A 16,906-nucleotide genomic window follows, 5' to 3' on the forward strand; every position below is an offset into this window, starting at 1 on the left:
CGTTTTCCTGGTGACTGCTCCCACATCCTAATTCCATGAGGGTTGGTAGGTTAATTGGCTGCTGTAATTTGCCCCTGGTGTGTGGGTGAGGGGTAGAATTTGGGTCAAGTTGATGAGAATGTGAGGAGAATAAGAAAATTGTTTTTAAAATGGGATTAATGTAGGATTGATGGACAGCATAATGGGCTGAAGGGCCCGTTTCTGTGCTGTATTTCTCTACGGCTCTATGGAATGTGGAGAGCATTAAGGAATTGGGATGTGTGGGATTCCTGTCAGTGGGTTGGTGTAGACTTGGGCCAAAAGCCCCGTCCCAGTGCTGGATAATTCTAACCATGTGTGAACCTTCCTTACATGATGAGTTAAAGGGAAAATATAGAACAGAAAGAAGCCATTTGGCCCAATGCCTCTGCAGGACTCGAGTCTCCTCATATTCTTTCTAGCTCCTCTCAGCACTCTTTCTCACCCCTTTATCTCTTCAAAATTTCCTTTTGAAGGTCTGTAAACTCAACCACTTGGTGCTACCCTGGCCCACATTCTAACCCCTCTCCCCTCCCCACATAAGTAATGAATAAACTCTTATCTCCTCTTGGATTTATGCTCGTATGGATTCTGACAGTCTCAGGAGCAGAAGCATTCTCCCCACACTCACCAGACTTCTAAAGACCTCTGTTGGGTTTTGTTTGAATCTTCAAACTTCAATTTTGAATAATTCAGTCTTCAATTACAACATTAATAAATTCATAGATAAGAATGGAGAGAGGGATATGAGCCAAACACAGGCAAATGACACTAGCTCAGGTAGGGAATGTGGTCAGCATGGATGCATTGGGCCGAATGGCCTGCTTCCGTGCTGTATAACTCTATGATTCTGTCTCTCTTCTGATGGAAGAAGACCAACTTCCATCTTGCCCAGTCACTGCAGTCTCTTTCCTTAGAGGCCACCCTGATAAATCTTTCTCACACCTTCCCCAGCGCACCTGCATCTTTTTTGTAATGCAGAGCACAAACTGTCCACAGCTCGAAGTACAGTGTGTTCAAAGCCCTCTGCACGTTTCAAGCAACTTCGCTACCTTTGAATTCCATAACCCAAGACTTTGTGATCAGTTTGATGTTGGTTCCAATAATCCATAAACCATTCAACTGTATCCCTGGACCTTATATTCTAAACTTGATCAGGAACTTGCAGATCTTTGAATCCCATTCAGCACTTTTGAGCATGTGATATAGGAGCAGAATTAGGCCATTCGGCCCATTGAGTCTGCTCCCCCATTCACTCATGGCTGATTTTCTTCTCAACCCCATTCTCCCGCCTTCTCCCTGCAATCCTTAACCCCCTCACCAAACAAGACCCTATCGATCTCTGCCTTAAATACACCCAACGACTTGGCCTCCACAGCCCTCTGTGGCAACTAATTCCACAGATTCACCACCCTCTGGCTGAAGAAATTCCTCCTCATCTCAGTTCTAAAGGGACGTCCCTTTATTCTGAGGCTGTGCCCTCAGATCCTGGACTCTCCCACTGATGGAAACATCCTCTCCACGTCCACTCTATCCAGGCCTTTCAGTATCCAGTAGGTTTCGATGAGATCCCCCCCCCCCCCCCAATCCTTCCGAAACTTCATTGAACTTCATTTAACTCTTTTGCTGCTAGACCTTTGCATAAATTCCAGTGGGCTTTGGGTTTTACTGGGCATTTGTTTCTTTTAAGAATTACGAAATGTCGAGTGCTGAATTGTTGTGATTTATCCAACAGGACAAGCAAGGAATTCCGTGGTGGTTGGGACTGAGTTACAAAGGGATATTCCAGTACGATTACCATGACAGAGTGAAACCCAGAAAGGTAAGCGCTCTGGAGGCACAAGTGCTGTACATCTGGTATAAATATGCATGTGTGCCCCATTACTCATTCCAGCCATTGTTAGCGGAATGGGATGAGACTGGTTGGTGATGTGCGTTGGTTTAAAATGGCTGGAAGCAGCAAGATGTCACTGTGATCTTACTCCTAGTCGGGTTCACAGAAACGGAAAAATCCGGGTGATATTTAAACATGTATAAGGTTTATTTATGACATTTCCAATCAATACTTTTGTGTTTCAATTGTATTTTAGCTACTATTTTTCCATATTTTTGGGGATCTATATGTCCCAGGAAAAGCCAGCATTTATTGCCAATCTCTAACTGACCTGGAGGAGAAGAATCACAATTATCACTGACATTTGTTGCGAAATGTGTTGTTTTGCAGCAGCAGTACAGCGCAAGACATAAAAATTACCATAAGTTACAAAAATAAATAAATAGTCACATCTTGCTCATTTTCATGTAAATAAATAAATATAAAGGTGAATAAATAGATAGATAGATAGATAGATAGATAGATAGATAGATAGATAGATAGATAGATAGATAGATAGATAGATAGATAGATAGATAGATAGATAGATAGATAGATGAATGAATAAATAAGAAAGAAAGAAAGAATAACAACGAGGTAGCGTTCATGGGTTCATGGACTGTTCAGAAATCTGATGGCAGAGGGGAAGAAGCTGTTCCTGAATCGTTGAGTGTGGGTCTCCTGTACCTCCTCCCCGATGGTAGTAAAGTGAAGAGGGCATGTCCCTGGTGGTGAGGGTCCTTAGTGATGGATGCCGCCACCTTAAGGCACTGCCTCTTGAAGATGCCCTCGATGGCAGAGAAGTGGTGAGTCAGTTTTTTGAACCACGCAGCCCTCATGGTGAAGGTGGCCCACAGTGTTGTTTGGGAGGGAGCTCCAGGACTCACAACAAGCGGTGATGAAAGACCGGTGATATATTTTCTAGTCAATGCAGTGTGTGACTTGGAGGGGAACAAGTGGTGTAACCATGCAAAGACAGAGATTTATCACATCTTCCTCATTTTCATTTGAATAGGATGAAGGGTTGGAATTCAATTCAAATTCCAAGCAGTGTGGTTTAGCTTAAAGGCGTCATACGTTAGTTAGCAGGATCCTGCAGTTTACAAAAGGTTTGTGGTTTGACTGAACTTGTTTGGAAACACTGAAAAGCAACAGTCACACTACTGAACAAAATTACACTTCAATCACTCAAATATCATTGAATCTCCTTATTTGGAGAGATATTTGTCAAAGGGTCATCCCTGCTACGGTAACAATGGTGAGGAAGCCTTTAGACAGACACCAATAGGCAAGGCATAGAAGGACACGGTCCTAATGCGGGCAAATGGGTTCAGTGTAGATGGGCAAAAAGGTCAGCATGGATGTGGTGGGCCGAATGGCCTGATTCTGTGCTGTACCACTCTGTGACTCTATAACAGACATTTTTTCTCTCAACATCTGCTCCATGTGGGTCCAGTCTGGTGCAAATTAGTCGAGAGTCAAGTTTATTGTCATATTAGAAACAGATTTATTATCACTGATGTAGATGATGTTAAATGTGTTGTTTTGCAGCAGCAGGACAGTCCAAGACATGAAATTACTACAAGTTGCAAAATAAATAAATAGTGCAAAACAAAAGGAATAACGAGATAGTGTTCATGGACCATTCAGAAATCTGATGGCGGAGGGGAAGAAGCTGTTCCTGAATCATTGAGTGTGGGTCTTCAGGCTCCTGTACCTCCTCCCCAATGGTAGTAACGAGAAGAGGGCATGTCCCGGGTGGTGAGAATCCTTAGTGATGGATGCCACCTTCTTGAGGCACCGCCTCTTGAAGATGTCCTCAATGGTGGGGAGGGTTGTGCCCGTGATGGAGCTGGCTGAGTCCATATATGTACTCTTGCAACAGCATCATTGACACATAGCATCATAGAATCAGCATTCACAAAAATAATAAAAACATAAATTATACACAATTTTTACAAGGAAAAACATAATTAGAACAAAAAAAGCCCTGCTGTTTTTTCCTTCTTAGTGGTAGACGTCACTGATTTGGGCGGTGCAGTCTGGGTGAGTAACTGCAGTGCATTTTGTCGGTGGTACACAGTGAAACCTCTGTGTGCCAGTGGTGGAGGGAGTGAACATTTATGGTGATTGATGGGTTGCCAATCACGCAAGCTGCCTTGTTTTTCGATGGTGAGCTGAATGGCCTGTTCCTGTGCTCGGCAGTAGGGCAGGCACAGTACTGTAGCGGTTAGCATAACGCTATTACAGTGCCAGCGACCCGGGTTCAATTCCTGCCACTGTCTGTAAGGAGTTTGTACGTTCTCCCCGTGTCTGTGTGGGTTTCCTCTGGGTGCTCCGATTTCTTCCCACATTCCAAAGACGTACGGGTTAGGAAGTTGTGGGCATGCTATGCTGGCGCCGGGAGCGTGGCGACACTTGGGGGCTGCCCCCAGAACACTCTACGCAAAAGATGCATTTCACTGTGTGTTTCGATGTACATGTGACTAATAAATAAATATCATCATCATCTACTGGTATCGACCTTCTTGAGTGTTGTTGGCACTGCATTCGTTCAGGATGAGGAGGTTTTGAAGAAGGTTCAGAAGAGGTTTACCAGCATGCTGTCTGGAGAGCATGTGCTATAAGGAGAGGTTAGACAAACTTCAGTTGCTTTCTCTGAAGCGTCAGAGACAGAGGAGAGACCCAATAGAGGTTTATAAAATTATGAGAGGCATTAGGTAGGGCAATCAGAGTCTTTCTCCCAGGGTAGAAATGTTGACTACTAGAGGACAAACCTTTAAGATGAGAGGGGGAAAGTTTAAAAGTGATATGCAGGGCAAATTTTTTTACACAGAGAGTGGTGGGTGCCTGGAACAGGCTGCCAGGGATAGTGGTGGAAGCAGATACGATGGTGGCGTTCAAGAAGCTTTTAGATAGACACATGAATATGCAGGGAATGGATCACGTGCAGGCAGAAGGGATTGGTATCATGCGTGGTATGGACCTGATGGGCTGAAGGGCCTGTTCCTGTGCTGTACTGTTCTGTGTATCTAGGTAAGTGGAGAGTATTCCATCCTGCTGCTGATTTGTGCCTTGTAGATGGTGGAAAGTCTTTGGTGCACAAGGTGTGAAGCCACTTACTCAAGGATACTCTGTCTCTGACTTGTTCTTGTAGCCACAGTATTTATTTGACTTGTCTAGCTGAGTTTTTAATCAGCGGTGACTCCCCAGGATGTTGATAGTTGGGGAACTGGTGATAGCAATGGAATTCTTTAGCTCCTCAGGAGGCTAAAGACATTTGGCATGTCCCCTTTGACACTCACTAATTTTTATAGCTGCACCATAGAAAGCATCCTATCCCGATGCATCACGGCTTGGTACGGCAACTGCTCTGCCCGTGACAGCAAGAAACTGCAGAGAGTTGTGGACACAGCCCAGCGCATCACGGAAACCAACCTCCCCTTCATGGACTCTGTCTACACTTCTTGCTGCCTCGGTAAAGCAGCCAACATAATCAAAGACCCCACCCATCTGGACATTCTCTCTTCTCCCCCCCCCCCCCCCCCCCCCATCGGGCAGAAGAAACAAAAGCTTGAAAGCATGTACCACCAGGCTCAAGGACACCTTCTATCCCGCTGTTATAAAACTATTGAATAGTTCCCTAGTATGATAAGATGGATTCTTGACCTCACATTCTACCTCGTTATGATCCTTGCACCTTATTGTCTGCCTGCACTGCACTTTCTCTGTAGCTGTTACACTTTATTCTGTATTCTGTATTTTACCTTGATGCAGTGTGTAATGAGTTGATATGTATGAACGGCAAGACAAGTTTTTCACTGTACCTCGGTACAAGTGGCAATAATAAACCAGTTTCAATTCTAATGCCATAAAAGTCAGGGGAGGTGGTTAGACACCCTCGTTGGTATAAATACTACCCATTTTTGTGGTATAAATGTTGTTTGCCGCAAATTAGGTCATGTTGTCTCATTCTTGCAGACGTAGTCTGCTTTATGTGTTGAGAAGTTGCAAACGGAATGTTATCGATGTTTCAATCTTTATTTATTGCTCTAAGTTCAAAACCTTAATCAGAAATTATATTTTTATGCTGGTGTGTGAAAATTCTTTATTGTAACTGCTGTTTGATGCTTTCACTGTTGTTGGATGCCAAGGATCCCATTGAATGTTTGCCTGAAGCAGCAATATGAATAGCAATGGAATTTAACTCAGACAAGTGCAAAGTGATTCTTCTTGGGAAGTTAAACCAGGGCAGGACATAGACAGTGAATGGCAGGGCCCTGGGGAATGTTGATGAACAGAGACCCAGGGGTACAGGTATAAAGTTCCCTGAAAGTGGCAACACAGGTAGACAAAGTGGTGAAAAAGGCATCTGGCACACTGGCCTTTATTGGCTGAGGCATGTTGGTGAGGTTACATTTGGAGCATTGTGTGCAGTTCTGGTCACTACACTACAGGAGGGATGTAGGCAGGCACGGTAGTGTAATGGTTAGCTTAACGCTTTACAGCGCCAGCAACCCAGGTTCAATAGCTTAACGCTTTACAGCGCCAGCAACCCAGGTTCAATTCCGGCCGCTGCCTGTAAGGAGTTTGTACGTTCTCCCCGTGTCTGCGTGGGTTTCCTCCGGGTGCTCCGGTTTCCTCCCACATACCAAAGACGTACGGGTTAGGAAGTTGTGGGCATGCTGTGTTGGCGCTGGAAGCGTGGCGACACTTGCGGGCTGCACCCAGAACACTCTACGCAAAAGGTGCATTTCACTGTGTGTTTCTATGTACGTGTGACTAATAAAGAAATCTTTATCTTAAGCTAGAGGGGGTGCAGAAAAGATTCACGAGGATTTGCTCCAGATTCAAGCATCTACAGTCTCTTTTGTCTCCATAAGAAAGTTGCCTGGATTCAAGTACCTGTCCAGATGCCTCTTAAATGTTGTTACGGTTCCTGCCTCCACCTCCTCCTCTGGCAGCTCATCCCAGATACCAACTACCCTTGCTGTGAAAAATTTGCCCCTCAGATCCTCTGTAAACCTCCTCCCTCTTAAACCTCTGCCCTCTAGCACAGACTCATTGGGCCGAAGGGCCTGTTGCTGTGCTGTAACTCTCTATGACTCTAATCATAGTACTGATGACAACGAGAACCATCGGAGTGTTGTGAATCGGTTCACCAATGCCCTTCAGCGGAGGGGTTCTGCCATCGACACCTGATCGAGCCTATACGTGACTCCAGGCCCATCCCATGTGACTGACTTTTAAGGCCCCCCCCTAAAGTTGTCCAGCGAGCCACTCCGCTGCACCCCCTCGCCACACCACTGCGGGGGCAGCTTCACCACTTGGCCTGCGGTGGCTCGTGAAGCAGGCCTTTTGGCCCAACGAGTCTGTGCTGACCATCAACCTACTATTTACATTAATCGTGGAACAATACAGCACAAGAACAGGCCCTTCGGCCCACAATGTCTGCACCGAACACAATGCTCAGTCTCTTCTGCCTGCACATGATCCATATCCCTCCATTCTCTGCACATTCTAAGAGCCTCTTAAATGCCTCTATCGTATCTGCCTCCACCACACCCCTGGCAGCCTGTTCCAGGCACCCACCGCTCTCTGTGTAAAACAAAACTTGCCCCACACATCTCCTTTAAACTCCCTTAATCCCATTTTATTCTTCCCACGTTCCCATCAACTCCCCAGAGATTCCACCCCTGACCCACACACACTGGGGGCAATTTGCAGCAGCCAGTTAACCCACTGAACTGAATGTCTTTGGGGTGGGAGGGAACTGGAGCACCCGGAGGAAACCCACGTGGTCACTTGGAGAACTCCACACAGAGAGTTCCCGAGGTCGGGATTGAACCCAGCTCCCAATTCCTGGTTATTAACTGAATTGAAATTCCACAGCTGCCGAGGTGGGATTTGAACTCAGATTGCTTCTCCAGGTTTCTGGATGAATAGTCCGGTAAATTAACCGCCGCGCCACAGCTGTAGCCTTGCAAAACCTCCAGCTGTGGTTGGCTCATCGTGGTTCTTTGTGTCAGTATTCAGTGCTGTCAAAAGATTTGACGGGCAGATTAGATTCCTTTTGTACTGTCACAGGTTGGCTCCTGAAATACTCGGCAAAGACCCACGCATCAAGTGCTAAAAATAGATTGGGGATTTTAATCTGCTTCCTCTGGTGTGGGCAGGATGTGCTGCTATTCAACTCTGATTACTTTTATCCATCAACACAGGAGGTGTATTATCCTAAACGATGCAGATGTTAATGCTAAGTCTGTCAGGAAGTTGTTGCTTAGTCATCGTGGCGTCATCTGTTTGATCATCTTTGGAATATTTTTTCAACAGAGTGCACTGATGTTGATTTGTTTCGAGCTGAGTCACTCTGGGACCAGGTTATTGGATGGAGATTGTAATTAGTAGAAGCTTATTCCTCTGTTGCCCAGTGGGGTGGTCAGTAGCCTACAGATACAGGGAAAGGAATTGGAAATCCAGATGTGTCTAATTGATTTATAAATCAGAATCAGGTTTATTACCGCTGACATATGTCGTGAAATTTGTTTTGCGGTAGCAGTACAGTGCAAGACATGAAGACATAAAAATTACTATAAGTTACAAAAATAAATAAATAGTCTTAAACAGGAATAACGAGGCAGTGTTCATGGGTTCATGGACCGTTCAGAAATTTGATGGTGGAGGGAAGCTGTTCCTGAATTGTTGAGTGTGGGTCTTCAGGATCCTGTACCTCCTCCCCGATGGCAGTAATGTAAAGAGGGCATGTCCCGGGTGGTGAGGGTCTTTAATGATGGATGCCGCCTTCTTGAGGCATCGCCTCTTGAAGATGTCCTCGACGGCAGGGAGGGTTGTGCCCGTGATGGAGCTGGCTGAGTCTCCAACCCTCTGCAGCCTCTTGCGATCCTGCGCATTGGAGCCTCCATAACCAGGCGGTGATGCAACCAGTCAGAATGCTCTCCACAGTACATCTGTAGAAATTTGTAAGAGACTTTGGTAACATACCAAATTCCTCAAACTACTTATGAAGTAGAGCCACTGGCGTGCCTTCTTCATGATTGCATCAATGTGTTGGGCCCAAGGAAGATCCTCTGAGATACTGATGCCCAGGAACTTGAAGCTGCTCACCCTTTCCACCACTGACCCCTAAGTGAGGACTGGTGTGTGTTCTCCAGACTTCCCCTTCCTGAAGCCCACAATCAATCCCTTGGTCTTGCTGACGCTGAGTGCGAGGTTGTTGTTGCGACACCACTCAACCAGCCAATCTGTCTCACTCCTGTACGTCTCCTCATCGCTATCTGAGATTCTGCCAACAACAGCGGTGTCATCAGAGAATTTATGGATGGTGTTTGAGCTGTGCTTAGCCACACAGTTGTGCGTGTAGAGAGAGTAGAGCAGTGGGCTAAGCACGCAGCCTTGAGGTGCGCCTGTGTTGATTGTCAGCGAGGAGGAGATGTTACTGCTGATCTGCACTGACTATGGTTTCCCGATAAGGAAGTCTAGGATCCAGTTGCAGAGGGAGGTACAGGGGCCCAGGTTGTGTCCGTGATGGAGCTGACTGAGTCTACAACTCTCTGCAGCCTCTTACAATCCTGCACATTGGAGACTCCATACCAGGCTGTGATGCAACCAGTCAGAAAGCTCTCCACCGTACATCTATAGAAATTTGCAAGAGTCTTTCGTGACAGACCGAATCTCCTTAAGCTCCTAATGAAGTAGAGCTGCTGGCGTGCCTTCTTTATGATTGCATCAATGTGTTGGGCCCAGGATAGATCTTCTGAGATGTTGACGGCCAGGAACTTGAAACTGCTCACCCTTTCCGCCGCTAGAACTAGATGGCATAGGTTTAAGGTGAGAGGGGAAAGATTTAATAACAACTTGAGGGGCAACTTTTTTACACAGAAGGTGGTCCGTATGTGGAACGAGCTGCCAGAGGAAGTGGCTGAGGCAGGCACAATAACAACTTTTAAAAGACAGTTGGACAGGTACATGGATAGGGAAGTTATGGGCCAAACGCTGGCAAATTGAACTGGCTTGGTCGGCATGGACCAGTTGGGCCGAAGGGCCTGTTTCTGCACTTCAGATTCAGCAGGGAAATTAGAACATAGCAACAAGCATCGTTGGTTGGCAGTAAATTTCAAGGTGCTGGAGCCTCCCAACACTGCACTCCGCTGCCCTCAGTGAAACAGAGTCAGGAAGTGGGTGTGTTACTCTTGTAACCCCTGAACAATGTTGCCCCCTTAACATCTGATATCTTCCTCTGGGACAAGCCCTGAATCCTGCTGGTGAGTGCAGTGGTGCTAAGTCCCTGCTCTGTCTGTAACTGAAGCCTTTGACAACATGTGCAGTGGGAAGTCTCGGGGGACTTGGTGTCCCTGCCAAGGGAACATCTTGGATCCATTAGTGTGTCTGGTTCCTGGAGAAAATGAGGGAAGGTTGGAGCTCTGACATGTGATCTGCAAACAGGAAGGCAGCGGACTCCTCAGGGGCTGAGGATATGTGTACGAGGGGGACTGAACTCTTTGATGGGGCGGGGGGAGGTGCAGATGAGCTGGGCTGGTGGTTTGGGGCTGGTGGGGGCTCACACTGCCACAGCTGAGTGCTGCAGGAATTAATGATTTCCACAGCTCTCTGGAGAGCACAGAGACAGCGTTCGACCTGCATTTTCAACTGCCTGCTACTTTGGGCCACTTTATCTGCTCCGTAATGCATCCTGAGCTAAGTACTGGTGAGAGCAGTGAAAGCAGCAAGAAACAAGCTGCTGGAGGAGCTGAGCGGGTCAAGCAACATCTGTGTAGGCAGAGGGAACATCTACGTTTTGGGTCGAGACCCTGCATCCAGTCCCGACCTAAAACATCAACGATACCTCTGCCTGCACAGACGCTGCCTGACCCGCTGTGTTCAAAGCCAAAGTCGAGTTTATCGTCACATGCACGTGTGTGCACAGATGCAATGAAAAAATTATTTGCAGCAACATCGTTGGCACATATCATTGGAGAGAAAAATCTCAGAAGAAAAACATGTTAAACATATATTCAGCAAAATTTTACAAAAGAACAACAATAAAAAACAACGTCCATTGGAGTGCAAAGTGGTCACAGTGTTGCTAAGCTGTAGTGATTAAGGTTGTGCCGGTTGGTTCAAGAACCGAATGGTTGAAGGGAAGTAGCTGTTCCTGAACCTGGTGGTGTGGGACTTCAGGCTTCTGTACCTCCTGCCCGATGGGAGCTGTGAGAAGATGGCACGGCCCGGATGGTGGGGATCCTTGATGATGGATGTTGCCTTCTTGAGGCAACACCTCCTGTAGATACTCCCGATGGTGGGGAGGGATGTGCCCGTGATGTATTGGGCTGAGTCCACTACACTCCGCAGCTTCTTATGTTCCTGTGCGTTGGAATTGCCGTCCCAGACCGTGATGCAACCAGTCAGGATACTTTCAGCAGTACCTCTGTAGAAGTGTGTTAGAGTGTTCGGTGACAAACCGAACCTCCTTACCCTTCTGGGAAAATAAAGATCCTGGTGCGCCTTCCTTCTGATTGCATCTATGTCCTGGGCCCAGGGGGAGGAGGAGAGAGCAGATCCACGGGGGGATGGGTCAAAGGTAAGGAGACAGAGGGAAATAAAGGTAGAAAAAAAGAAGCTAGGAAAGGGAAGAAGCACGGTGGGGGGGTGGGGGGGGGGGGTGTGGGGAAGGGGGTGGGGATGACCTAAAGTGGGAGAATTCAATATTCATGACATTAGGCTGCAAGGTTCCAAGATGGAAAATGAGGAGGTGCTCTCCCCTCCACCCCCACATCTGCCTATCACTGTCTCTTACCGGCATCTACTTATCACCACCCTGTGCCCACCCCACCTCCCCTCTTTTGTCCACCTATCACTGCTCTGCGTTTCCCTCCTATATATTGAGCTTCCCCTTTTCCTATCTTCAGTCCTGAAGAAGGGTCCTGGCTCTTCTCCACGGATGCTGCCTGGCCTGCTGAGTTCCTCCAGCATCATCTAGATTCCAGCATCTGCAGTCCTTTGTTTCTCTGCATTTCCTACATTTGTGCTGCTGCTTCTTTCATTTATTCCCAGGGTTGGCAAGCCCAGCATTTATTACCCCCTCTCTCATTACCCTTGAGAAGATGGTGGTGATCTGATTTCATGAACTGCTGCAGTCCATCTGGGAAAGATCTCTCGCTGTGCTGTTGGGGAGGGAGTTCCAGGGTTTTGATTATGAAGGAGCAACGATACATTTCCAAGTCAGGGCGGTGTGTGAATTGTCCCCAGTTCTCAACACATTGGCTTCATCGAAGCAACTACAGCTGACTTGTTCCTCACCCGAGGACAACCCATCAGAGGCTTGCTCTGAGTCACAGCAGTTGATAGTTTCATACCTATAACCTCCCTCTCTCAGGCCCAGCAGTCTGGCACAGTGAGGGAAGGGTGAGACCCAAAGGAACTGGAGCAAGAAGTGTCCATCTGGACCTTTGTGGTTGACCTGGGCCTTGAGTCAGACCCGTTTGCACTTTGTATTGGTTTATTAATGCCACGTGTACTGAGATACAATGAAGAGCTTTTGTTTTGTTTGCTATTCAGACAGATCATGCCACACATAATTACATAAAGGTAGTAAAAAGAAAACAGAATGCAGAATATAGTGTTACAGTTACAGAGCAAGTGCAGTGCAGGCAGACAAATAAAGTGCAAGGGACACGATCAGGAGATCGAGAGTTCATCTTTGATTGGACAAGATGTCCGTTCAGGGGTCTGATAACAGCGGGATAGAAGCCGTCCTTGAGCCTGGTGGTACGTGCTTTCAGGCTTTTGTATCTTCTGCCTGATGGGAGGGGGGAGAAGAGAGAATGGCCGGGGTGGGTGGGGTCTTTGATTATGTTGGCTGCTTTACCGAGCAGCGAGAAGTGTAGACAGAGTCTATGGAGGGGAAGCTGGTTTCCGTGATGTGCTGGGCTGTATCCACAACTCTCTGCAATTTCTTGCAGTTTTGGGCAGAGCAGTTGCCATACCAAGCAGTGATGCATCCAGATAGATTCCATATCTCATAATCACGGAGTATCTTAAAGTCTTCCTCCTTGGAAGTATTCAACAAAGTGCATAGGATAAACACTTAGAGAGCTTAGTGATTTGCTGTCATGACAACAACCTTTCGCTCAATGTCAGCAAAACAAAAGAGCTGGACATTGACTTCAGGAAGGGGGCGGTGTACATGCTCCTGTCTACATCAATGGTGCTGAGGTCGAGAGGGTTGAGAGCTTCAAGTTCCTTGGAGTGAACATCGCCAATAGCCTGTCCTGGTCCAACCACATAGACGCAACGGCCAAGAAAGCTCACCAGTGTCTCTACTTCCTCAGGAGGCTAAAGAAGTTTGACATGTCCCCTTTGATACCAATTTTTATCGATGCACCATAGAAAGCATCCTATCTGGATGCATCACAGCTTGGTACGGCAACTGCTCTGCCCAGGACCGCAAGAAACTGCAGAGAGTTGTGGACACAGCTCAGCACATCACAGAAGGCCGCCTCCCCTCCATGGACTCTGTCTACACTTCTCGCTGCTTCGGTATAGCAGCCAGCGTAATAAAAGACCCCACCCACCCCGGACATTCTCTCTTCTCCCCCCTCCCACCAGGCAGAAGGTACAAAAGCCTGAAAGCACGTACCACCAGGCTCAAGGACAGCCTCTACCCCACTGTTATAAGACTATTGAACGGTCCCCTAGTACGATAAACCAGACTCTTGACCTCACAGTCTACCTTGTTATGACCTTGCACCTTATTGTCTACCTACACTGCACTTTCTCTGTAGCTGTGACACTTTATTCTGCATTCTGTATTGTTTTACCCTGTACTACCACAATGTACTGTGTAATGAATTGATCTGTATGAACGGTTTGCAAGACAAGTTTTTCACTGTACCTCGGTACATGTGACAATAATAAACCAATTCCAATACCACTTGAATCATCGAGGCACCGTAAGCTGTGGACCAAGTAAACGGGAATGTTCATTGTCAGCATTGCCTTGCTGGATCAAGGAGCCTCTGTGACTCTGTGGCTCTGTGACTGACCATCCGGAAGGAATTCCAAAGATTCACAACTATCTGGGGGAGGAACATTCTCTGCATCTCAGTTGGAAGCTGCTGACCATTTGTTCTGAGACAAATGGTCACCAAATGCGTCCCCACCCCCAATGCTGGACCCCCCCCCCCAGCCTGAGGAATGTCCCCCTCACCAAACACTCTACTTTCATACAACATCGGAGGAGAAGGAGGCCATTCATACCATCGAGTCTATGCCAGCTCATAGAGCAATCCCATTCATTGATTTTCCCTGTAACCTATTCTCCCCACATTCCCCTTAACTCCCCCACCCCCAGCTTCTACCACACCCCACGCACACGGACAATTTACAGTGGTCACTTCACCTACCGACCGCCCTGACCCACCCCCCACACCGGCTCCCGGTTCCGCATTACCACCATTTTAAAATTCCCAAAACTGTTTCCAAATCCCTCCACCGTTTGTCTCCTCTCTACCCCTGTACCCTCATCTGCCTTCCCCTCCTCTCCCTCTCTCTCCACCTCTCTCCCCACCTCTTTCTCTCTCCCTCCCTGCCCCTCTCTCTCTCCCCTTTCTCTCTCAATCCCCCTCCCTGCCCCTCCTTCTCTCCCCGCCCCTCCTTCTCTCCCCGCCCTCTCTCCCCCTCTCCCTCTCTCTCTCCAAGACTGTTTAAAACACACTTCTCTAACCACACAACATAATGATGGGACTTTAGCTTTTATTTGATTGCATTTCTCAAGATGTGTTGGCCCTGTCAAAGCTGCTATAGAGATGGAAGGTTGTTGCTGTCAATGGCGATGAATAATTTTCATGTGAAAATTCTGTTGAAAAGATGATGTTTCCTTAAAATGCAGAAGCATTGTCCCTGTTGCTATGGATTCACAGTGTTTACTGACATCTGTCGGTTGCCATGTATGTTTTTAAAATAGTGAAACGTTCATTACATCATACGTGATGTGGAACACATGTTTTGGGGAATTAAAGGCATGATCTTGATTTAAAGGTTACAGCAGGAAGCCCCACGGTGCAGGTCTGGTTTGCTTTAACTCTGCAGCCGTGACCTGTTCTGCACTGTTGTGTGGGGCTGTAGAAACCACTGCCCTAAGGCTTTAGAGTGCTGTGGACACGCCACAACAGTGTAGAGTGGGAAAGATGTGCCCTGAAGAGGGACAAAATGGTGGGCAACTCCCCAAGAGTTTTTTGACACCTTTCCTGAAATTTATCACTATTGAGCCATTGGGTTTCATCCTTGCCTCTTTGCCAGGCTGAGTTCACGTCAGACTCACGCCACAGAGTGCAGTAGGGCAGTACAGTGGCACAGCGGGTAGAGCCGCTGCCTCACAGCGCCAAAGACCCAGGTTCGATCCCGGCCTCCGGCGCTGTCTGTGTGTGGAGTTTGCACGTTCTCCCTGTAACCACGTGGGTTTCCCCCGGGTGCTCCGGTTTCCTCCCACATCCCAAAGATTTACAGGCTCATAGATTAAAAACTTGAGAACATGCCACCAGGCTCAAGGACAGCTTCTATCCCGCCGTTACAAGACTTTTGAACGGACCTCTCATACAATAAAGATGAACTCTTTGGTCTCTCAATCTACCTCATCATGGCCCTTGCACCTTATTGTCTACCTGAACTGTACTTTCTCTGTAACACTGTATTCTGCATTGTTATTATTTTTCACTTTCCTGTAGTACAAAAGAAAAAGCAATAACAATGTATGGAATGATCTCTCTGGATGGCACGCAAAGCCTTTCACTGTATCTCGGTACATCACACAATGGGATGAGGTGCTGGGCCGTCATTTCAGTGTTGTGTTTGAAAGCAGGATAATGTTCCCAGAGGGATGGAAATGTCTGAGTGCGTTGTGAAGGCAGAAGCTCTCACAACATTTTCTGGTCGTCTCATTATAGGAAGCTTTAGAGAGGGTGCAGAGGGGATTTACCAGGATGCTGTCTGGATTGGAGAGCATGTCTTATGAGGATAGGTTGAGCGAGCTAGGGCTTTTCTCTTCGGAGAGAAGGAGGATGAGAGATGAATTGATAGAGGTGTACAAGATGATAAGAGGCATAGATCGAGTGGACAGTCAGAGACTTTTTCCCAGGGTGACAATGGCTAACACGAGGGGGTATAATTTTAAGGTGATTGGAGAAAGGTATGAGGGGGAATGTCAGGAGTAATAAACCAATTACCAATAACAAACCACTGTAAATTGCCCCCAGTGTGTAGGTGAATGGTAGAATCTAGGGGGAGTTGATGGGAGTGTGGGGAAAATGGGATTAACATAAGATTAGTGTAAATGGGTGGCTGATGGTCTGTGCGGACTCAGTATCTCTCTACAACTCTATGACACTCGAGCATGAAATTCTCAGGGAGACGAGGGAATGTTGCTCAGTCAGCAGTGCCGTCTTTTGGATGCGAGGTCAAACAGAGAGCGCGCCCGCTTTCTCAGGCGGACGGTAATGGTTCCATTCAATGTGGAGCAGGGTCGTTCAACCCTCCTGACTGACAGTACTGAATGCTGATCGCTGTCACCCTGCTGTTTCTGGGCACTTGCTCTGCACAGATCGGCTACCATGTGGCCAGCTTTTATCAGTAGTCCCTACTGGCTCTAAAGTGCCTTATGACTTCCTGAAAGGGATGTGAAAGTTGCTATAGAAATGTAAGACATCCTTCAAAAACTGGGAACAGTTAGGAAGTTCAGGATTACCTCAATACCCAGAGACCAGGGAGAAGGCGGAACTCACTCCCATGGGAAGCGGTTGAGGTAAAAGCAGAGATGTGGAGGGGCGAGAGAAGTGGAAGGTTCTATTAATAGATTGAGATAGAGAGGGCCACATGGAGGCAACGTGGGCTTGTTGGGCCAGTGACTCCTTCTTGTCCTCTAAACTCTGTACAATGATGCCAAGTTTGCATCTTGCCGTGTCAGAGTCACAGAGCACGGAAACAGGCCCTTCAGCCCAACTG

The 16,906-nt window shown here is 47.3% G+C and overlaps 1 protein-coding gene across 13 annotated transcripts in view; it reads left to right on the top strand.

Moving 5' to 3' along the window:
• Positions 1 to 16,906, top strand: part of frmd4a (FERM domain containing 4A) — a 562,285-nt gene that overhangs the window by 453,934 nt on the left and 91,445 nt on the right. For all 13 annotated transcript variants that reach the window (XM_052034015.1, XM_052034013.1, XM_052034024.1 and 10 more), the window contains one exon: positions 1,754 to 1,840. In XM_052034015.1, the coding sequence (XP_051889975.1) occupies positions 1,754 to 1,840 (87 nt within the window). The remainder of the gene's footprint in view (positions 1 to 1,753; positions 1,841 to 16,906) is intronic.

This window comes from Pristis pectinata, chromosome 19 (genome assembly GCF_009764475.1).
Source record: "Pristis pectinata isolate sPriPec2 chromosome 19, sPriPec2.1.pri, whole genome shotgun sequence".
Classification (NCBI taxonomy): domain Eukaryota; kingdom Metazoa; phylum Chordata; class Chondrichthyes; order Rhinopristiformes; family Pristidae; genus Pristis; species Pristis pectinata.